At 38.1% G+C, this 24,480-nt stretch overlaps 1 protein-coding gene across 3 annotated transcripts in view; it reads right to left on the reverse strand.

Annotated features, from left to right (window-relative positions):
* Window positions 1-24,480, reverse strand: part of SH3BGRL (SH3 domain binding glutamate rich protein like) — a 146,617-nt gene that overhangs the window by 31,111 nt on the left and 91,026 nt on the right. For 2 of the 3 annotated variants that reach the window (XM_023733600.1, XM_023733601.1), the window contains exon 2: window positions 6,072-6,112. The exons of the other annotated variant lie outside the window; for it this stretch is intronic. In XM_023733600.1, the coding sequence (XP_023589368.1) occupies window positions 6,072-6,112 (41 nt within the window). The remainder of the gene's footprint in view (window positions 1-6,071; window positions 6,113-24,480) is intronic. 3 annotated transcript variants of the gene reach the window in all.

Raw genomic sequence — 24,480 nt, forward strand, 5'->3', positions numbered from 1 at the left:
GGGTTTTTTTTTTTTTTTAATATATAATTGTACAATGGTGAGTTTCAGTGTGGTCATAGCATTCTTTCAATTGGATATACCACCATTTACCTAACCAAGTCCAAATGATGAATATTCAGGCAACTTCCAATCCTCCACCATTTTAAAAGAAAAAAAAAAATCCACCAAAATGTTGCATAACTTTTTCAGGCCCATAACTTCTGCCCTCTTTTGGTTTACTTACTTAAACTGGAGATCCAGAAATGAAATTACTGGATCAAGGAGTGTGAACATTTTCATGGCTCTTGATACACTCTATCAAAATGCTTCTAATTTTATTTGACTTTGAATTAACAGTCTTCAAAATTGCTACCTCATATGATAGTGGTAATAAGTACTCTATGATCACTGGAAAGAAAATATCTTGAACTGCTCTTAAACCAGGGGTTTTGGTAAACAAAAGTAGGGGAAACTGTCTTCTCTTCATGTTTATGGGTCAGCTCTCAGTGTCTTGATCTACCCTAGAATTCAAGTGGAGGACACAGATCCCAATCCCCTCAGGAATTCTCCTTAAGTACTATATGATGCCATTTCTCTGGACATTTTTCCTGGTCACAGTGTAGGACAGTGCCTGCCCTACTAATGGGAAGAAGCTATTCTCATGGGGTACTTGGGAAATCTGTAGTTCCTTCTGTACTAGGGCAGATTGGAATAATTTATTTTTTCAGATGCAATATCCTGTTGTCGAATGTGTTCACTCTAGGAACACATTTCACAGTACCCTTTTCTGCAGTGGAAAAGGAAAAGGAAAAAAGGCAGAGCTGATGTAATGCACAGCTGACTGGTTCATATTTGATATCAAGTTAACACTAATAAGAACAGATTAATTGCTTATAACTTTTCTTGGGATTTATGAACTAATACTAGTTTGGAGTTGGTGGTTACAACCTTTTTTTTCCAAGTGTCTGTTGTGAGCTTGAGAATTTAGCTACCATATTTGGTTCTCATATGCCTGCCCTGTGACCTCACAACAGTCTGTTTGAAGATTTGTGTGTTTTTGCTTATCCTTATATGGAAAGGCTGCCTGGAGAATCTGTCTGACCAGAATTAGAAGCCCTGTAGCATTTGCAGGAAGTATGGCTTTTTTGGAGACGTGGTTTGTCCAATTGAATTTCCTTACTGCCAGAATTTGTGGCATAGAGAAGATGGTAAACTGGAGAATATCTCTGCTGACTATAAAATCACCACCATTTTTATAGCCCTTTATGATCTTTACAACTAATGAAATTTCCTTGATCCTATTATGATAAAGTTCTCCTAGAGAGGGCTGAAATAAGAACAGGAACTCACTATATTGAATTGATAATCCCTCATGGTGATGGTGATGAAGTGATTTGCTGGGAGGTGGAGGCTGGAATGAATTTGTTTGTTTATTTTTAAATTCTTAGCGCAATCTTAGTCTGAAAATTTTGGAACAGAAGATCCATATATGTTAGACTAGCACTTGCCACAAATATTTAGTGTTGACACTTGATTATAGTGTGATTTGTTTCAAGGAACACTTTTACTTTAAGGGCACTGCCAAAGCCTCCAGAACAGCCTAAAACACTTAACCTCTTAGAATTCGTTTCATTAGTCATCAGTAGTCACGAGTCACTGACACTGTTGTGGTGGCACTTCACACTTTAATTATCCAAATATATGAAAACAGTTTCAAATGGCAATATGGCTTTTTTTTGTAAAGTCAATGAAATTGATATGAATCGTTCATTGCTTCTTCACAGTAACCTTTTCTTAAAATTCCAAGAGGCTTTTGTTGCTTCTGGTATGGATGGAAGTTATCCCACTCTGAGGTTCTGTGATAATCTAGGAAAACTTTCTACCCTGTGTATAAAACTCCTAAGATAACAGTTTTCTTGCTCTTATATTGGGTCAAGCTTTGGCATTAAGAATGATACAAAAAAACTATGAGCCATATCTGCCCTCAAGGGACTTCATTAAGTTGATAGTCTAATTAGCATGAGAAAACAAGCATGGTACTGTATTATTTTATTAGTCACTATGCTTAGTGTTTAAGCCGTTCTTTTTAATCTGATAAATCTTGGGCAAGTGTATGATTTGGAGGGAATTCCTTAATCTGAGTATTAATTTCCTCATTTGTGAATCTAGAATGAAAATAATAGCAGCTGCCTCATAAGATAAGCATGTAAAGAGTTCAGCACAGTGCCAGGCGTATGGTCCGCACTTAATAAATAACAATTACATTATACCTTATAGTGAGATTACATTTGGTGAAATGCAGAGGGGCGCCTGGTACATAAAGAATTCTGCGGCCCATTGCTGAAACAAAACCAAACCTGCTGCCGTCGAGCCGATTTCGACTCATAGCGACCCTACAGGACAGAGTAGAACTGCCCCATAGTTTCCAAGCAGCACCTGGTGGATTCGAACAGCCCATTGCTAACACATCTTAAAATAGGGTCTGTGTCCAATTATTTCCCTTATTAGCGCAGCCCGAATCCATCCACTTTCTTGCAATAGAAAGAGGCCAGACTATATTATTGGATTTATAATTCTATAATTATAATTTATAAGTTGCTTGAGACCATAAACAATAACTTGATTTTACTTTATTATTTTTACTTGTATCAGGGTAAGGACAATAGCTTTGAGACCCATTGTATGTTCAGGAACTGCATTCTTGATTGAATGGTACCCTCTAATGTCCCTGGGTGGTGCAATGGTTACGCATTTGGCTGCTAACCAAAAGGCTGTCAGTTCAAGTCCACCCAAAGGTGACTTGGAAGAAAGGCCTGGCAATCTACTTCTGAAAAATCAGACATTGAGAACCCTATGAAGCACAGTTCTACTCTGGCACACATGGGATCACCATGAGTCAGAATCAATTCAACAGCAACTAGTCTGGCTTTATTTTTGCAGTACAGTAAAACTCCGAAAGTAGTGCACTCAGAAAAAGTCTTGACCAAAGAAATTGTATCTTGACAATGTTCTATATAAAGGTGACTTCTAATGTAACAGTGTCTAATAGAAAGTTGACTGACAGTTAAATATTGCCAAGCAATACATTTCTTTAGTCCTAGAGTCAATTTCTATTAAAAAATTCTGCTATATTGTAAAAATGCCCTTTACGTTATCTGGCATTGATTAAATTGTTCTAAATCTAAAAGAATTACCACTTCCAACTGATAAATAAGCCGGAAATTATGAAAAAAGTTCCAAAGTTAAGTCAGTGTGAACCTATACTCACAACTCCTTCAAGTACTTAGCTAGTGTTCACTGTAAAAATCAGCCAATATTTGTGTATGAGAAAAGAAGGGCTGAAAATATTGTGAAACAATGAGAAGTAGGGAAATCACTGACAAACCTCTGAAAGTCTCTCAAATCATTCTAGGTAGAAGACCAATAAAGCCCACACACAATACATGCACATTCTCAGAAATGTAATTCCTAATGATTCTATGTTGAAAGAAAATTATTTACCCACGTCTCTTTACTTTTTCGAAAGAAAAGGAAGCTGTTTTTACATATGTCCTACTGCATTTTCAACCCCAGAATTTACTAGGACCAAATTCTCCTTCAAAACAATAAAAATATTTTAATGCAATGGCCTTTTTAAATTCTAAAGTGGCATAATGGTGGCAATAGTAGGAAAGGAAACATAACAGAAGGATTCAGGAAGTTCTGACCTACTGCAAATGTATCACTCGAGTAGAGAGAGACTCTTTTAACCTAACACCACCTGAACACCCACCTTAAGCAACTTGTTAAATGCAGGAAAGAACCGCAGTCCTTTCACATGCGGATCAAATTCATGTAAATGGCACAAAATGTCCCAATTCAACTTAACTTATTTATCCTTAATAATGATTATTCTATTAAACTCCTGATAGCAACAGATATCAAATATTTGTACACATTATGTAATGGGTAATTTTCACAGAAAATCCTGTCAGATTTTTAGATCATAGGGTCAGTTTTCCAAACAATGAAAACCTTGTCTAACTAAATAATATTTTTCTTAGTTTCATATAATGAGACAAATAGGCATGGCTTTTATTTTTCGCACACTGAACAATTAAACATAGCCATTTAATTTAAAATTGACCCTCAGTTTCACTGTTTATTCAAAGTAAAGGATTTTATGAATGGTCTTACACAAACATATGATGATTGCAATTTTTCTTTCTTTTTGGAATTTATAAGAATATCCATAATGAAATTTATATTATTAAATGCTGCTTAACCATCTAAACTTTGTTTATATCACTGTTTCTTCATGACTGTCCAGGTTCATTTGGTAGGCAATTCTTGGTCTGGTTACTTTCACACAAAGAAAAACTACATACCTCTGGTCAATCTCTTTAGACCCTTCTGGGGAAGTAACAGCTAAGCGCATCCAAATGATGGTAGCTCCATATTATAAGCTTCACACTTAAAGAGCTGTCCATGACTGCAGAAACATACATACACACACACAAATACTACCTTTTCAGACTACCTGAGCTGTAGTACTGGTTTTTTCCCCTCTATAGTTGGTAAAGTGATAACATTTCATTACAAAGGAAATTAAGCAATTTCCTTTCAAGGGAGCATGACAACTCAGAGAATTCTGTAACCCTGGCCAAAGGAAATTCATTTGCCATAGGAAAAAGAACCAGTCTGAAGCCCTAGCTGAGCAGTGTGCCCCAGATGAACATTCCAGAGAACACTATGAATGCTATGAATGTACTCCCAGACTGAAGGCAATAAAGAATGTTCCAAACTGTCCAGCTGAGAACAACTGCCATGTATTGCTTAATTAGTTAAATAAGAACAGGATCAAATGGTCCAAGAAGTTAACCAACTAGTAAATAAATGTTGCTAAAATAAAAAGGGGTTTGGGTTATCTGGTTTTGTGGGTTCATTGGTGAGTTTCTGCACAATTTAATTGCTGCCATAGTTATTCAGGTCATTACTGTCAAGAAAAACAGCATGTCCAGATTCTACCCTATTGGAAAGTTAACAAGTTTCAAGGATGCTAGCAGAAAATACAAGACTCCTGGGTCACAGAAATAGCAGTAGCCACACTATGAGCATTTTCTTACACTTGTTCCCTGATCTTCAGTTCTCACAAGGCAACACAGAGGGCCAGATGACACCTGCACACACAGTGAACTGCATTATAAAACATGAACCCTGAGCTTAGAGAACCAGAATCTTTTATAACAGGCAGTAAGCAAACCTGACATTTGCTCTGGAGGGAGACACTATATCTTCCAAGGCTGTCTGCTATACAGATATCCTGAAAGGACAGTCCAGAACAAAGGCAGTCAATTTTTCTGCTTACAAGATGTGCACAAATGCAAAAGAACTATGGAGAACTGTCTCCACCATCTCCCATCTACAACCTATTTTGGATATTACAGAGCTCCCGGTTCTTGTCTTACAGGTTTATGAAGGGGAAGCTAATCTGAACATCAAATGTAGTGTTGGGCGATGAAAGCCTGTAATTTCCCCTCCTGATTGAACAGAAAATTGTGGGAGTTAAGTTGTACAGCAATTCAACTAAAAATAGAATCCATGGATTCTTCAAGAATCCATCAAGCCAGACTGAACTCTTTTACCTCCAGGGATGATAACATATTCTTTCAGCAATTCCTCATAAGTGGATTGTTTATATGTGAAATCAATTATTGTGACGAATGTTAAGTTACATCTTTAACTGCTCTCACTCTAAAATCAAATCTCCACATATGAGCTAAAAGACAAAAAATATCATAACTTCATTTTAAAGTCCAGACAAGCTACATGCTTTTGCCTTAAGCATTTTGATTCTAATTCAGGGGATGATTTGCTGAAATCTGATGTTATTCAAATGTAAAAGTACTGACTCTTTAAAAAAGAAAAATTGGCAGTTATCACTACAGAATCCTTAATGAAAGCAATGTATATGAAAGGACTCTAATGTCTGGTGTTACCACTAAAATATAAGGTGAGCAGAATTGCTTTTCTTTGTTTTATTTTGTTTTTTATTAATGTTAAGAGTAAGTATAAATAATGGGGAATAGAATTACAGAAATTAAAATACTCACTTTAAAAGTGTTCAAAGTCTTGCTGCAAATGTGGCCAAAACCTGTTTGGGATCAAAGGAGCATTCATAAAGTGAGGCTCAGTTAGAAGCCAGTTACCATGGTGAACCAGTAAGATTATATATTCTCTTGTGATTATGTGTTCCCATACACAAGGAGAATGAATTATTGTAACTAAGGCATGACTTAGTGATCAGTGACGCCACAACAGATAACCAAAACCCAAACTCGTTGCCATCGAGTAGATTTCGACTCATAGCAACCCTATAGGATAGAGTAGAACTGCCCCATAGGGTTTCCAAGGTTGTAATCTTTATGGAAGCAGACTGCCATATCTTTCTCCCACGGAGCAGCAAGTGGATTTTAATCGACAACCTGTTAGTTAGCAGCCAAGCGCTTAACCACCACACCAACAAGGCTCCTGCTATACTGTACTTAACTAAAATAGAAATTTTTAAAAGTATTGGGAATTTTTATTTTCTTCAGTCCATGCTTATATGAAATAGCCTAGCAATGAAATTCAGCCCCGCTCCAAATCCTGTAGGTTAGATCTTAGTTCCAAAGCCCAGCTCTTCAGTGAACAGAAAGGAGAAAACACTTTCTGTTTTAAAAGGTTAACTTATAGTAGGACACTAAATTCAGTTTGCCACACTTTAGTAAAATACTTGTGACAGTTATATATATTTTAGATACTTATATGCTAGACATTACACTAGGTGCTCTACATACATTATCTCATTTTAATGGATGAGAAGAGAGTCCTCAGAGCAGTTAACTCTCTTGCACACGACACAGCGAGAAAATGGTGGAACAGAGATTGAAACCTAAGCAGTTTGACTCCAAACTAAAAACCAAACCCGTTGCCATGGACTCCAAAACCCATGATTATTATCACTGTGCCATGCAAATAAACGTTAAGTAGTTAAGTAAGCTGCAGCTAAGACTATAATGCCAATAATTTAAAAAAGAATTAGGAAATTGTTCATCCTAAGGAATGAAAAGGGGGAAGCTAACCTTTAGTCAAGCCAATGAAAAGACCTGTGGCTTTAAACTAATAAAAGGAAAGCTATAGGATGAAAATATAAAATTGCTTGCTTTTAAGATAAGGAAAACTTACTTTGAATAGTTATTCCCATTTTAATACATATTTCTGTCTAATACATTTTTCCAGCATTCATTCTTTTTCAAGTCTCAAACTAAAATTAGAAGAGGATTTAAAATGCTATTTCACAAAATCCACTAAAAAGCTAGTAATAATCATATAGTTTCTCAGATTTTCCAACATAATTTATGATAATTAAGAGAGCTTAATGTTCCTTGCTTCAGAGAAGTCAGGAAATTTTTTAAATTAGGTAATATTCATTTAAAATCAAAGAGTTTTTCAAATATTAGAAACAAAGTAGAAGCCATAAGTTAAAACAGTATTTTTTATTTTCTATTTTCCTAACAGTATGCCATTGAATATATTTTCCTTGAAGCTGTATATTCATTTCCTACATAAACACATAGCTGCTGAACAGTTCAAATAATGATTCTAATCACAATTTTTTATCAATATGATCTGTAGAGTTCATCTACATGAAGGTGTGATTAGCAAAGGTCTGGAAATTCTGGTCTTTCTCACCACACCACTGTGTACTTTTTTGAGCAAAAGTTAAGGCTGGAGTATTTCTTATAACTAGTACGTGTGAAGACACAGATGGTATTTGCAACATTAAAATTTTCCATTCAAAGAACAGCTGTAACCATTTTGCCCTTTTCTATCAAGATGTCTGCTATATTGAAGTAATTTTCCAATTAGCCTAGAGACTAGGGCCTCACCAACACCTCCCTTGGGGCTGGTAAGTTACTTCCTTGGAATGGTCTGGTCTCAGAAGGAGAGGTCCATGATCTCTACTTATCCAGCAGGGCATCAGGTGACAGAATGAAGCTTTCTAATCTTTCCATCAAGCAGAGGCAACTGACACTGTCCAGGTTAACTGCACTGGAATACATCTAATGCATGCCTAATCTCGATAAATCTGTAGTACAATTAGAAAAAAAATGCCTCATACCTGTTTGTGAAAAGTTTTTACTGAGAAAAAGAAAAGCTTAAAATAAGATACAAATCCTGCAATTTTAATGCACATATGGTTGCCCTTATGAAGAACCAAGACTTGGCTCTGAAAATTTGTATTATAAAAGAGAAAAAGGAGCAGAGCCAACATGATGCCCTAGACAGACACACCACACTGTTACTCTGCAGCAAAGACCCAAAAAACTAAGCAAACCAAATATAAATTTCAATCCTGGAACCTTGAGCATCAAATGAAAGGATAAAGAACTATATCAAACACCAAATGGAAGAAGAAAGTGCCCAAAAACAGAGAACAAGGAGAGATACAGAGTGGAGGTACTCCACATGGCACAGTATGGCCACACTGAAACACAGCCAGCAATGACTCTGGATAAGGAGTACTGGAAGACAACTCTACAGAGCTCCCAACAAGAGACAGAGCATCCAGTAACCTGAGAAACACACTTTTTAAAAATCCTGTACGCCACCTCTCACCCTTCCAGCTGGCCCCCGTCATGCCACTGCAGCTAGACAGCCACAGGAGCACTGGCAGGCGGCCATCCCAGGTCCACCCTGCCCCAACACACTGGCTCCTACCACGGTGCCATTTTTTTTCTTTATCCCATCTAGCCTTGTGAGCCACCTCCCCTACCTTCCCAATGGCCCCCAGGTAGGCGCCACCACAACATACTGGGCCCCACAACACTGCCATTATTTTTCTTCTTGTTTCTATCTTTTCATTCTCTGTCCCACCTAGCCCCGTATGCCACCTCCCCCACATACTCACCAGCCCCCGGGATCACCCCACCCCATCTGCCAGCTCCCACCACACTGCACTTTTTTTCCTCTTTCTCTCTCTTTTCTTTCTAACTCCCACCAATCCCTGTATACCACCTCCTCCCCTTACTGCTAGCCCCCACAAAGCCACCACAGCTAGAGCATCCCCAGCACTCAGGCCCACTACAACACCAGGCCTACACTGCCCATCACCTCCCGCCATTCGAACAGCTGCTGAAACACCTCACATCTGACACTTCCACACATCCAATGAAGGGCTATGAATATTCACACACTGTTAGGCCAACATGAAGAGGCAGACAGTGCCCACCCAGTCCCTGCTCAGCCATCTCATCAAAACAGTGCACAGCAAAGTGGGCTCACCCTGCCTGCTGCGGCCCTTCCCACCAGAATGAGGTCGTGAGAGCTATCATGCCCACAGATGGGCAAGCACCAAAGCACTCCTGGACCACCCACCCTGATATATCAAAGCAAACAAAAAAGCAACACAAAACAAATGACCATAAAATCAATAAATAAAGAAAATAATAACTTAAAGTCTCAGAAACAGCAGACAAAATCAAAACACATAAAAAAGCAGGACAAGATGGCTTGAGTAAGTGACCAAGATAAAGAATCAGATAACTTTCCAGTAAAAGAAAAAGTACTAGAACTACTTGATATGGAATTCAAAAACTAATATTCAGGGATTTCCAAGAAATTAGGAAAGAGCTCATGGAAAACAGACAAAATCAATGAAAGCGTAGCCAAAATCAAGGAAAACACAGACAAAACAAAAGAAGTTTAAGGAACAACAGGAAGAACAAAATGTCTAAATAAATAAACAATTAAAAATCATACGAAAATAGCAACTAGAAATCCAAAAACTAAACAACGAAATTTCAGAAATGTGTAACTCAATAGAAGGTTTTATGAGCAAATTTGAAAAAAATGGAAGACAGACTCAGCAAGATTGAAGACAAAACCATGGATGCCACCAAAAGGAAAAATCAGAGAAAAGAATGGAGAAAAATGAAGAAAACCAAAGAATCTGTGGGACACAATCAAGAGCAAAATTTTGTGCATGATCAAAGTTCCAAAACAGAGGGAGAAAATGCAAAAGACAGTGAAGATTGTTGAAGATTTCTTGGCAGAAAACTTCCCAAATAACATGAAAGGAGGCGGAGCCAAGATGGTGGAGTAGTCAGATGCTTCCGGTGGACCCTCTTACAAAAAAGACATGAAAAAACAAGTGATTTGATTATATATGACAATCTGAGAGCCCTGAACATAAAAGGCAGAGTTGAGGAACCGGACTGAGTGACAGGGAGGGAGAGATGCTTCAGAAGCAGCGAGGAGTTGCCAGACCTGACTCGGCAAGAGCCCGAGCCCTTCAGGCCTGATCAGCTCAGGGGTGAGCAGTGAGGCAGGTAAGCAGCCATGCACGGGAGGCACGTTTTCCGCACCGGGAGAGACCCAGCACCAAAGAATCTACTTGGCCACCCAGAACCAGTGAGAAGCAGCCCTCATCAGCAAAAGATTATAGTGTATGGCCTACCACATGGATCAAAAACACCCCCCTTAGGGAAAAACCTCTCTCCCATTTACCTCCCCGCTCCCTGCTCTGCACTGGGTTCCAGATGGCTTCAGCAATTGCTGAGTTCCCTGGACCAGAAGTAGGATCCGTCACACACTTGGAGCCATTCTCCCTGCCTTGGAGAGTGAACAAGTTAACAAACAGGGGAAAAAATAAACTGCCGGCTCCCCTAAGCCAGGAACCCAGGGTAGGCACAGGTCCTTTGCCTAGGAACAGGCATAAAGGATCAACAGACTTTGACTGCCTTTCCCCTGCATAGACTTGTGTGGGCCCATTTCAACAGTGTAGGCCCTCATTACTGCAGTACAACAGGGTATATACTGGGACTCTAACTTCAACTGTTTCAGCTGTGAAGTGGCAGATTCTTGACATTTAACACTGCTCTTGCCCATTAAGAAGGATCTTCACCTACCCACATCAGGGGCCTGAGGACTGGTGGCTCCCACGCCACCTAGCCACCTGTGATAGGGGCCGATGAATAAGAGGTGCCCCCAGTCCTTACAGCCAATAGCATTATGTTCTCATAGTCCGGCTGCAAAACTCACCCACCTCTGCGCTCTAGGGAACAGGGACACGCCTTCCTCTTGGACACTTGGGGGCAACCGCCAGACCTCTGTCTTGCTCAGAGTGTGTCCCCCTGCTGCAGCCAGGTACCTGTGCCTACACCAATCACCCATGCCTGTCTAGGACTGTAAGTGAGAGCCTGCACCACACACTTGGTGGCTATCTACCTGGGCACCTGAGCTGAATCCATACAGGAATCAGCAGACTCCTGAGCTCACATACCTAGTAACAGATCTAACCACCTGGTGACAGGACATCAGAGCTTCAAAGGTGCCAATAATCAAACTAGCTCATAGGAGCAGCATATTTGGGCATATCAAAACAAAACAAGAAGCTAGGACACAGTAAGCAAACATAAAATAAATGAATAGAATAACTTATTGATGGCTCGGAGACAACAGTCAATATCAAATCACATAAAAAGGCAGACCATCATCTCCTCAGCAACGTCCCAAAATAAAGAAACTACAAATTTTCCAGAGAAGGAAAATTTCTTGGAATTACCAGAGGCAGAATACAAAAGATTAATATATGGAACTCTTCAAGAAATTAGAAAGGAGATTAAGCAAAATGCAGAACACAAAATAGAGGAAATTAAGAAGATTAGAGAAGAGCATAATGACAAATGTAACAGGCTGTAACAGGCTGCAAGAATCCATAGAGAGACAGCAATCAGAAATCCAGAAGATTAACAATAAAATTTCAGAATTAGACAATTCAATAGAAAGTCATAGAAGCAGAAATGAGGCAATGGAAGTCAGGATTAGTGAGAATGAAGATAAAGCACTTGACACCAACTTATTTGAGGAAAAATCAGATAAAAGGATTAAAAAAAAAGAAGAAGAAACCCTAAGAATTATGTGGGACTTGATCAAGAGGAATAACCTACGAGTGACTGGAGTACCAGAATAAGGGGGATAACATAAAATACAGAGAGAATTGTTGAAGATTTGTTGGCAGAAAACTTCCCTGGTATCATGAAAGATGACAAGGTATCTATACAAGATGCTCATCGAACCCCACATAAGGTAGATCCCAAAAGAAAGTCACCAGGACAGATTATAATCAAACTTGCCAAAACCAAAGATGAAGAGACAATTTTAAGAGCAACTAGGGATAAACGAAAAGTCATCTACAAACGAGAGTCAATAAGAATAAGCTCAGACTACTCAGCAGAAACCATGCAGGCAAGAAGGCAATGGGATGACATATATAAAGACTTGAAGGAAGAAAACTGCCAGCCAAGAAGTATATATCCAGTAAAATTGTCTCTCAAATATGATGGCAAAATTAGGGCATTTCCAGATAAACAGAAATTTAGGGAATTTGTAAAAACCAAACAAAAATTACAAAAAATACTAAAGGGAGTCCTCCAGTTAGAAAATCAGTAACATCAGATAACAACACAAGAATACAACACAGGACAGAGCAACCAGATATCGACCCAGATAGGGAAGTCACAAAAGTAAATCAAAGCTAAAACACTGAAAATAGGGAAACAGATGTCAATATTTAAAGATGACAACATTAAAACAAAAAAAGGGACTTAAAAATGTAGACATAGATTTTTCATATGGAGAGGAAGTAAAGGTGATATGAAGAAATAAAAAGACTGACATAAACTTAGAAAAATAGGGGTAAATATTAAGGTAACCACAAAGGAAAGAAACAATCCTACAAGTCAAAATAAAAAAACTAGAAAAATATAATGACTCAGCAAACACAAAATCAACAACAATGAAAAAGATGAAAAGAAAATACATAAAAACAACTCAGCACAGAAAATTAAGTGGAACAAAGAAACTGAACAACACACAAAAAAAGACATCAAAATGACAGCACTAAACTCATACCTATCAATAATTACGCTGAATGTAAACAGACTAAATGCACCAATAAAGAGAAATAGAGTGGCAGATTGGATAAGAAAACATGATCCGTCTATATGCTGCCTACAAGACACACACCTTACACTTAAAAGACACAAACAAGCTAAAAATCAAAGGATGCAAAAAAAATATATCAAGCAAACAACATTCTAAAAGGAGCAGGAGTTGCAATATTAATCTCTGAAAAAATAGACTTTAAAGTAAAACTGACCACAAAGGACAAGGAAGAACACTATATAACGATTAAAAGGTCAGTACACCAGGAGGACCTAACTATAATAAATATTTACGCACCCAACAACAGGGCTCCAAAATACATAAAACGAATTCTAACAGCACTGAAAAGAGAGCTAGACAGCGCCACAATAGTAGTATAAGACTTCAACACACCGCTTTTGGTGAAGGACAGAACATTCAGAAAGAAGCTCAACCAAGACACAGAAGATCTAAATGCTACAGTCAACCACCTTGATCTCATAGACATATACCAAACACTGCACCCAACAGCAGCCAAGTTTACTTTCTTTTTCAACGCACATGGAATGTTCTCCAGAAGAGACCACATATTAGGCCATAAAGCAAGCCTTAACAAAAATCCACAACATCGAAATATTACAAAGCATCTTTTCTTAACATGAAGTCATAAAAGTGGAAATCAACAACACAAAAAGCAAGGGAAAAAAATCAAACACATGGAAACTGAACAACACCTTGTTCAAAAACTACTGGGTTATAGAAGAAATTAAGGATGGAATAAAGAAATTCATAGAATCAAATGAGAATGAAAACACATCATAACAGAACCTTTGGGACACAGCAAAAGCAGTTCTCAGAGGCTAGTTTATAGCAATAAATGCACACATCTAAAAAGAAGAAAGGGCCACAATCAAAACATTAACCCTGCAACTGGAAGAAGTAGAAAGAGAGCAGCAAAAGCAGCCCTCAGGCACCAGAAGAAAGGAAATAATAAGAATTAGAGCAGAATTAAATAGGGAATAGAAGAACAATTGAAAGAGTTAACAAGACCAAATAACATGAAAGATGAAAAGCTGACCATCCAAGAAGCTCAGTGAACTCCATATAGGATAGCTCTCAAAAGAAAGTCACCAAGACATATCATAATCACACTTGCCAAACCAAAGAAAGAATTCTGAGAACAGCTCAAGAAAAACAACAGGTAACTTACAAAGGAGAAACAATAAGAACAAACTCTGATTACTCAACAGAAACTATGCAGGCAAGAAGGCAATGGGATGACATATATAAAACCTTGAAAAAAAAAAAATTGCCAACCAAGAATAATGTCCTTGAAAAATCTCTCCCAAATTTGATGGCAAAATTAGGACATTTCCAGATAAACAGAAATTAAGGGAATTCATAAATCCAAACCAAATTTACAAGAAATATTAAAGGGGGTCCTTCAGTAACAGAACCAACACCATCAGAAAACAACCGGAGTTTAGAACACAAGACAGCATCAGCCAGATACCAACCTGAGTAAAGAACTCTCAACAATAAAACAAAGCTAAAACATTTAAAACAGGGAACCAGAGACTATAATCTGTAAATGATGATGACATCAAAACAATAAAAGGGAGAATAAATGGTATACCACCACTTGTTTGTCAGTTTGTCATACTGTGGTGGCTTGTATGTTGTTGTGATGCTGGAAGCTATCCTACCAGTATTTCAAACACCAGCAGGGTCACCCATGGTGGACAGGTTTCATCGGAGCTTCCAGAATATAACAGAATAGTAAAAACGACCTCGCGGTCTACTTCTGAAAAAATCAGCCATTGAAAACATTATGATTGGCAGCAGCAGATTCTCTGATATAGTGATGAGCTCCTCGGGTTGGAAGTCACTGCCTCCTCAAAGTAGAGTTGACCTTAATGACATGGATGGAGTAACCTTTTGGGACCTTCTTTTGCTGATGTGGCATGACTCAATATGAGAAGAAACAGCTGTAAACCTCCATTAATAACTGGAATGTGGAATGTACAAAGCATGAATGTAGGAAAATTGGAAGTCCACAAAAATGAAACACATAAAGATCAATATCCTAGGTATTAATGAGCTGAAATGGATTGGTATTGGTCATTATGAATCAGACAATCATATGGTCTCCTACGCTGGGAATCACAAATTAAAGAGGAATGGCATCGTGTTCATTGTCAAAAAGAACATTTCAAGATCTACACTGAAGTACAACACTGTCAGTGATAGAAGAATATCCATGCGCCTACAAGGAAGACCAGTTAATAGGACTATTATTCAAATTTATGCACCAGTAACTAATGCCAAGATGGGGAAATTGAAGATTTTTACTAACTTCTACAGTCTGAAATTGATCAAACATGCAATCAAGATGCGTTGATAATTACTGGTGATTGGAATAAGGAAGCTGGAGACAAAGAAGAAGGATCTATGGCCTTGGTGATAGAAATGAAACTGGAGACCACACAATAGAATTTTGCAAGACCAACGAATTACTCATTACAAATACCTTTCTTAACATGAACAGCAACTATACATGTGGATCTCACCGGATGGAATACACAGGAATCAAACTGACTACATCTGTGGAAAGAGATGATGGAAAAGCTCAATATCATCAGTCAGAAAAAGGCCAAGGGCTAACTGCAGAATAAACCATCAGCTGCTCATATGCAAGTTCAAGTTGAAGCTGAAGAATATTAAAAGAAGTCCATGAGAGCCAAAATATGACCTTGAGTATATTCCACCTGAATTTAGAGACCACCTTCCAAATAGATTTGATGCACTGAACTCTAATGACTGAAGACCAGACAAGTTGTTCAGTGACATCAAGAACATCATACGTGAAGAAAGCAAGAGGTAGTGAAAAAGACAGAAAAGAAAGAAAAGACCAAAATGGATGTCAGAAGAGACTCTGAAACTCACTCTGGAACAAACAGTAACTAAAGAAAATGAAAGAAAAGATGAAGTAAAAGAGCTGAACAGAAGACTGAAGGACAGCTCGAGAAGACAAGTATTATAATGACACTTGCAAAGACTTGGAGATAGAAAACCAAAAGGGAAAAACACAGCATTTCTCAAGCTGAAAGAACTGAAGGAAAAAATCAAGCCTTGAGTTGCAATATCGAAGGATTCTACTGGCAAAATATTGAAAGATGGAAGAAGCATCAAAAGAAGATGGAAGGAATATACAGAATCACTGTAGCAAAAGATTGGTCGACATTCAAACATTTTAGGAGGTAGCATAAGATCAAGAACCAAAAGTACTGAAGGAAGAAGTCCATGCTGCACTGAAGACGCTGGCAAAAAACAAGACTCCAGGAATTGACAGAATACAAACTGAGATGTTTCAAAAAATGGATGCAACGCTGGAGGTGCTCGCTCGTCTATGCCAAGAAGTTGAAGGGACAGCTACCTGGCCAACTGACTGGAAGAGATCCATATTTGTGAGAATTCCAAAGAAAGGTAATCCAACATAATGCTGAAATTATCAAACAATATCATTAATCACATGCAAGTGAAATTTTGCTGAAGATAATTCAGAAACAGTTGCAGCAGTACATAAACAGGGAACTGCCAAAAATTCCGGCTGGACTCAGAAGAGGATGTGGAACGAGGGATATAATTGTCAAATGTATCTTGACTGAAAGCAGAGAATACTAGAAAGGTGTTTACCTGTGTTCTATTTACTATGTGAAGGCATTCGACTGTGTGAATTATAACAAATTATGGATAACATTGCAAAGAATGGGAATTCCAGAACACTTAATTGTGCTTACATGGAACCTGTACATAGACCAAGAGGCACTCTTTCAAACAGCACAAGGGGATACTGCATTGTTTAAAATCAGGAAAGGTGTGCATTAGAGTTGTATCCTTTCACCATACTTCTGTATGCTGAGTAAACAATCCAAGAAGCTGGACTATAATGAAGAAGAATGTGGCATCAGAATTGGAGAAAGACTCATTAACAACCTGTGATATGCAGATAACACAATTTTGCTTACTGAAAGCAAAGAGTACTTGAAGCACTTACTGATGAAAGTCAAAGACCACAGCCTTCAGTACGGATGACACCTCAACATAAACAAAACAAAAATCCTCACAACTGACCAATGAGCAAAATCATGATAAATGGAGAAAAGACGGAAGTGTTCAAGGATTTTGTTTTACTTGGATCCATAATCAATGCCCATTGAAGCAGCAATCAAGAAATGAAACCCACGTATTGTATTGGCCAAATTTGCTGCAAAAGACCTCTTTAAAGTGTTGAAGAGCAAAGATGTCACTTTGAGGACTAAGGTGCACCAGACCAAGGCCACATTATTTTCAATCACCTCATATGCATGCGAAAGCTTGACAATGAATAAGGAAGACTGAAGAAGAACGGGTATCTTTCAGTTATGGTATTGGCAAAGAATATTGAATATACCATCAACTACCAGAAGAGAGAACAAATCTGTCTTGGAAGAAGTACAGCCAGAGTGCTCCTTGGAAGCAAGGATGGCAAGACTTCATCTCAGGAACTTCGGACATGTTATCAGGAAGGACCAGTTCCTGGAGGACATTGTCTTAGTCATCTAGTGCTGCTATAACAGAAATACCACAAGTGGATGGCTTCAACAAACAGAAGTTTATTCTCTCATAGTCTAAGAGGTTAGAAGTCCAAATTCAGAGCATCAGCTCCAGGAGAAGGCTTTCTCTCTCTGTCGGCTCTGGAGGAAGGTCCTTGTCATCAATCTTTCCCTGGTCGAGGAGCTTCTCAGGTGCAGGGACCCCAGGTCCAAAGGATATGCTCTGCTCCTGGTGCTGCTTCCTTGGTGGTGTGAGGTCCCCATGTCTCTCTGCTTGCTTCTCTCTTTTATATATCAGTAGAGATTGGCTTAAGACACTGTCTAAACTTGTAGATCTCATCAATATAACTGTCACTAATCCATCTCATTACATCATAGTGATAGGATTTACAACACACAGAGAAATCACATCAGATGACAAAATGGTAGACAATCATACAGTATTGGGAATCATGACCTAGCAAGTTGATACACATATTTCTGGGGGACACAATTCAATCCATGATGGGCATCATGACTGATAAGGCAAAGGGTCAGCAAAAAAGAGGAAGACCCTCAACAAGATGGAGTGACACAGTGGCTGCAACAATGGTCTCAAACATAGGAATTATTGTGAGAATGGTGCTGGATGTGGTGATGTTTCATACAGTTGTACACCAGGAAGCTATGAATTAGAACCAACTTGAAGTAACCTAACAACAACAAACGGTGTAGCTATAGAACTTACAAATGGAGAAGAAGTGAAGGTGATATCAAGTAAGCAAAGACTGGTTCAAACTCAGGAAGATAGGAGTAAATTTTTAGATAGCCACAGGAAGTTAACAAACCTACTTATAAAAAATAAAAAAGAAGAAAAACATAAACACTCAGTAAACACAAAATCTATAATAATGAAAGAAATGAAAATACACAAACAAATGGAACTCATCACAGGAAAGTAAGAGGAACAAAACATCAGCACCACAAAAAAGCACAACAACATGACAGCAATAAACTCATACCTCCCGATAATCACACTGAATGTAAATGGCTAAAATGCACCTGTAAAGACAAAGTGGCAAAATGGATTAAAAATGACCCATCAATATGCTGTCTACAAAAGACACACCTTAGACACAAAGACATAAATATATTACAAATCAAAGGGTGTAAAAATATATCAAGCAAACAGTAATAAAAAAATGAGCAGGAGTGACAATACCAATCTCAGGTAAAATAGACTTTAAGGCAAAATCTACCATAAAAGACAAGGAAAGACATTATATTGTGATTAAAGGGACCATCCACCAAAAAGACATAACCGTAATAAACATCTATGTATCCAAGGACAGGGCTCCAAAATACATAAAAAAAATCTCTAACAGCATTGAAAAGAAAATCAGACAGTACCACAATAATAGTAGGAGACTTCAACATACCATTCTCAATAAAAGACAGAATATCTATAAAGAAACTCAACAAAGATACTGTCTTAGTCATCTAGTGCTGCTATAACAGAAATACCACAAGTGCATGACTTTAACAGAGAGAAATTTATTCCCTCACAGTCTAGGAGGGTAGAAGTCCGAATTCAGGGTGCCAGCTCCAGGGGAAGGTTTTCTCTCTCTGTTGGCTCTAGAGGTAGGTCCTTGTCATCAATCTTCTCTTAGTCTAGGAGCTTCTCTGTGCAGGAACCTCAGGTGCAAAGGACACGCTCTGTTCCCGGCACTGCTTTCTTGGTGGTATGAGGTCTCCATGTCTCTCTGCTCGATTCTGTCTTTTGTATTTCAAGAGATTGGCTTAAAAAACAATCTAATCTTGTAGATTGAGTCTTGTCTCATTAACATAACTGTCACTAATCCCATCTCACCAACATCATAGAGATGGGATTTAGAACACATAGGAAAATCACATCGGATGACAAAATGGCAGACAACCAGCCAATACTGGGAATCACGGCCTAGCCAAATCAACACATATTTTTGGGAGACACAATTCAATCTGTGATAGATACAGAAGGTCTAAAGACCACAATCAACAAACTTGACTTCATAAACATATAGAACACTCCACCCAACAGCAGCAAAGTATACATTCTTTCCAACACACCTGGAACATTCTCCAGAATAGATCACATTTTAAGACACAAAGTAACCTTCAATAAAATCCAAAACACCCAAATACTACAATAAATTTTCTCTGATAACAAAGTCATAAGAGTAGAAATAAATAACAGGAAGAGCAAAGAAAATTTAAATACTTGGAAACTGAATAACACCTTGCTTATAAACAATTGGGTAATGGAAGCAATTTTTAAAAAATCATAGAATCAAATAACAATGAAAACTTACCACACCAAAAACTTTGGGACACAGCAAAGACAGCGCTTAGAGATCAATCTGTAGCAATAAATGCATGCATCAAAAAAGAAGAATGGGCCAGAATTGGGACTTAAGCCCTACAACTCAAACAAATAGAAAGAGAACAGCAAAAGAAGCCCACAGGCACTAGAAGAAAGGAAATAAAAAATAGCAGAGTAGAAATAAATGAAATAGAGTTCAGAAAAACAATAGAAAGAATCAACAAGAAAATAGTTGGTTCCTTGCAAAAAAATCAACAAAACTGACAAATGACTGGTCAAATAGAAAAAAAAAGAAAAACAGGAGAGGAAACAAATAACCCAAATAAGAAATAAGATGGGGGACGTTACAAGATACCCAACTGAAATAAAAAGGATCATAACAGAATACTATGAAAAATTGTACTGCAACAAATTTGAGAACCTAGATGAAATGGATGCATTTATAGAAACACACTACCTACGTAAAATAATACAAGCTGAGGTAGAAAATCTGAACATACCCATAACAAGATAAGAGATGGAAGAAGTAATTAAAAAAAAAAAGAACTCCCAACAAAAAAAGCCCTGGTCCAGACAGCTTCACTGGAAAATTATACCAAACATTCAGAGAAGAGCTCACATCAGTACTACTCAAACTATTTCACACCACTGAAAAGGAAGGAATACTCCCAAACGCATTCTATGAAGTGAACATAACTCTGATACCAAAGCCAGGCAAAGACACCACAAAAAGAGAAAATTACACACCAGTATCTCTCATGATTATAGATGAAAAGATTGTCAATAAAATTCTAGCCAACAGAATTCAGCATCATATGAGAAAAATAATACACCATGAGCAGATGGGATTCACAGGTATGCAAGGATGGTTCAACATTAGAAAATCAATCAACATAATCCATCACATAAATAGAACAAAATAAAAGAATCACATGATCATCCCAATAGATGCAGAAAAAGCATTTGATAAAGTCCAACACCCATTCCTGAAAAAACCCTCAATAAAATAGGAATAGAAGGGAAATTCCTCAACATAATAATGAAGAAGTAAAACTATCCATATTTGCAGATGATATGATACTATACATAGAGAACCACAGAGATTCCACAAGAAAACTACTGGAACTAATACAAAGATTCAGCAGAGTAGCAGGACACAAGATAAACACAGAAAAATCAGTTGGATTCCTATACACCAACAAAGAAAACTCTGAAAAGGTAATAAGGAAAACAATATCATTTATAATAGCCCATAAAAAGATAAAATATTTAGGGACATCTGGGCAACATGGCAATCTAGGCAGAAGCACTACACCGTCCCTCCACAGCAAAGATCTGAAAAACTAAGCCAAACAGAGAAAATAGCAATCCTGAAACGTTAAGCATCAGATGAAGAGATAAAGAACTCACCAAAGCACCAAATGGAATAAGAGACTGACCAAGAACAGAGAGTGATAAGAGATACACGCAGAGGTCCCCTATCAGCTAACGCAGCATGGATCCGCCATCTTGGAATCCTATCAGAGACCAGCAAATAGGGGGAACGAGAAAGCAGATTCACGGAGCTTCCAGCAGGAGACAGAATAACTGGTAACCAGTGATATACGCTTTCCCAACCCCCACACTTCTTCACACCCACTCATCCTCCTATGCTTCCCACGGCCACAATCTCTTGGCCAGGAAGCACCAGCTGCTTGGATTCCACCTGCCAGCACTGGACGACTCCCTGAGTGCCATTTGTTGGATGCTGGTATTGCTTTTTTCCACTTGTTTGATTTCTTACCTCTCACCACCTCCTCCTCCTTTCTCTCAAATACCTGGCTCAGTGTGCCATCTTTGCTTCTTCCTAAAAGGCTGTGAAACGCTGCTCGAATATTAAACTGCTTCCCAGTCTGTGCTGCTACACTGGTGGGATCCCGGGGCTTTTTTGTTTGTTTGTTTTGAATTGTTTGTTTATTTTCTTTTTCTTATCTCGAATTAGGACCCCTTTTATCCAGGCAGTACTGTGCATCTGGGGAGCTACCCCCTCAGTTTGCACAGACAGGCAGAGGGATCCCTGAGGGTATCTTTTTCCATGTCTGTTTTTTTTGTGGGGGGGTCTTGTTCTTTCTTTTTAAATTGTTTTGTTTTCTTTTTTCTCTTTTTCCATTTTTGTCTTTCTCCATTACTCAGTTTCTTGTCTGTCTGTACCTTCCTTCTCTTCCTCTCCCCTGAATAAATGGTGCTGAGTGACATCTCTATGCCTTCTCGCCAGGCTGTACTTCAACGACAGGGCACAGCTACCACAGACCACATAGCCACACTGGTGGGACCCCTGGGAGATTTAGTTTTCTTTTTTCTTTCTAATTTTTAATTATTCATTTCTTTTCCTTTTTTCCTCTTCTTCTCCTTTTGTTTTTCTCCATTTCATAATCTCTCATCTCTCCACTCCAACAGCAAGATCCTCTAGCACACTTTTTTGTTAGTTTGAATGTTTTTGGCTCCTGGTCCTCTCTCCTCTCTCCCATACCCATCTTAGCTCCACACATCACAATCTCCCCCCTCCATCCTGCTACCTGCACTGTGCACTTAACATCACACCACCAAGCAGCACAGGAATGGCCTACGGAAACCTGCACTGAACTGATTGCCAACCCGCCCTGGTGGCCATAGTGCCACAATCCATCCCAGCAACTCCTCTTCAGCTCGACCTGCCCTGCTGCACCATATCTGAGTGACTGACCCTGCCAACTGGAGGAGGCAAAAAGTACCGTGCCCGCAGATGAACAGACAACAAAAACACAGCCTGCCAGCTAAGACATAGCCAAATAAAACAAAAAAGGACGAAACAAACAAATCTAAAATAAATAAATGAGAAAAATAACTACTGAATGCCCTGAAGACAGCAGACAATATCAAAACATTTACGAAAACAGGACAGGATGGTTCCAGTAGGCATCCAAAATAAAACATCAGATGACTTTCCAGTAGAAGAAAAAGCACTAGAACTACCTGATAAGGAATTCAAATGTCTAACACTCAGAAATATCAAAGAGTTGAATCAAAAAGCAGACAAAAATGAGGAAAAAATAGACAAATTCATGGAAAATACAAAAAAAATAGAAGAACTCAGGAAAATAATACAGTAACAATATGCCACAATAAATTCACACCTGGAAATCATACAAAAACAACAATTAGAAATCCAAAAGATAAACAACAAGATTTCAGAAATGGACAGTGCAATAGAAGGGCTGAAGAGCAGGTTTGAAACGATGGAAGATAGGATCAGCGAAATTGAAGACAACCACTTGGATACAACTCTGAGGAAAACTCAGAAAAAAAGAATAAAGAAAAATGAAGAGACCTGAGAATTATGCCGGATACATTCTAAAGCAAAAATTTTCGAGTGATTGGAATTCCAGAACAGGGTGAGAAAACAGAAAACACAGAGAAGATCATTTAAGAACTGCTGACAGAAAACTTTCTCAATATCATGAAAGATGAAAAGCTGGCGATTCAAGAAGTTCAATGACACCCCATATAGGATAGACCCCAAAAGAAAATCACCAAGGCATATCATAATCACACTCACCAAAACCAAAGACAAACCAAGAACCCTGAAAGCAGCTCGAGAAAAAACAGTAAGTCACCTACAGAGGAGAAACAATAAGACTAAGTTCAGATTATTCGGCAGAAACCATGCAGGCAAGAAGGCAATGGGATGACATATATAAAACATATATGAAAGAAAAACATTGCCAGGCAAGAATAATATATCCTGCAAAACTCCCGTTTAAATATGACAGTGAAATTAGGACATTTCCAGATAAACAGAAATTAAGGGAATATGTAAAAATTAAACCAAACTTGCAAGAATTATTAAAGGGAGTCCATTGATATGAGAACAAACAACTTCAACTAAAAGGCTGAATCTAGGACGCAGGATCTTACCAGCCAGATACCAATCTAGGAAACGAACGCTCAAGGACTATCCAATACCAAAAAAGATACAACAGGGAATCAGAGCAGTTAATCTGTAAATGACAACAACATCAGAACAAGAAAAAGGGGGAATAAACGGTGTAGCTATAGTACCTTCTAATGGAGAGGAAGGCAAAGTAATAATAGACTGCTTCAAACTTAGAAAGATAAGTGAAATTTCATGGTAACCACAAAGAAAGTTAACAAACCTAGTCATAAAAATAAAGAGGAAAAACATAAAGTCTCAGTAAAAACGAAACCTACAAAAAAAAAAAGAAAAAAATCCACAAACAAAAGGAAATCAGCACAGGAGAGTAAGAGGAACAAAGAAAATGTCAGCACCACAATAAAAAGCACTACAAAATAACAGCAAAGAACTCTCACCTATCAATAATTACACTGAATGTAAATGGCCTCAATCCAGCCATAAACAGAGAGTGACAGAATAGATAAAAAAAAAGAGATCCTTCAATATGTTGTCTACAAGAGACACACCTTAGAAACAAAGACATACATTTACTAAAAATCAAAGATTGAGAAAAAATATATCAAGCAAACAACTACCAAAAAAAGAGCAGGAGTGGCAATACTAATCTCAGATAAAATAGACTTTAAAACAAAATCCACCATAAAAAACAAAGAAGGACGCTATAT

The sequence above is a fragment of the Trichechus manatus genome, unplaced genomic scaffold (genome assembly GCF_000243295.1).
Source record: "Trichechus manatus latirostris isolate Lorelei unplaced genomic scaffold, TriManLat1.0 scaffold00060, whole genome shotgun sequence".
Lineage (NCBI taxonomy): Eukaryota > Metazoa > Chordata > Mammalia > Sirenia > Trichechidae > Trichechus > Trichechus manatus.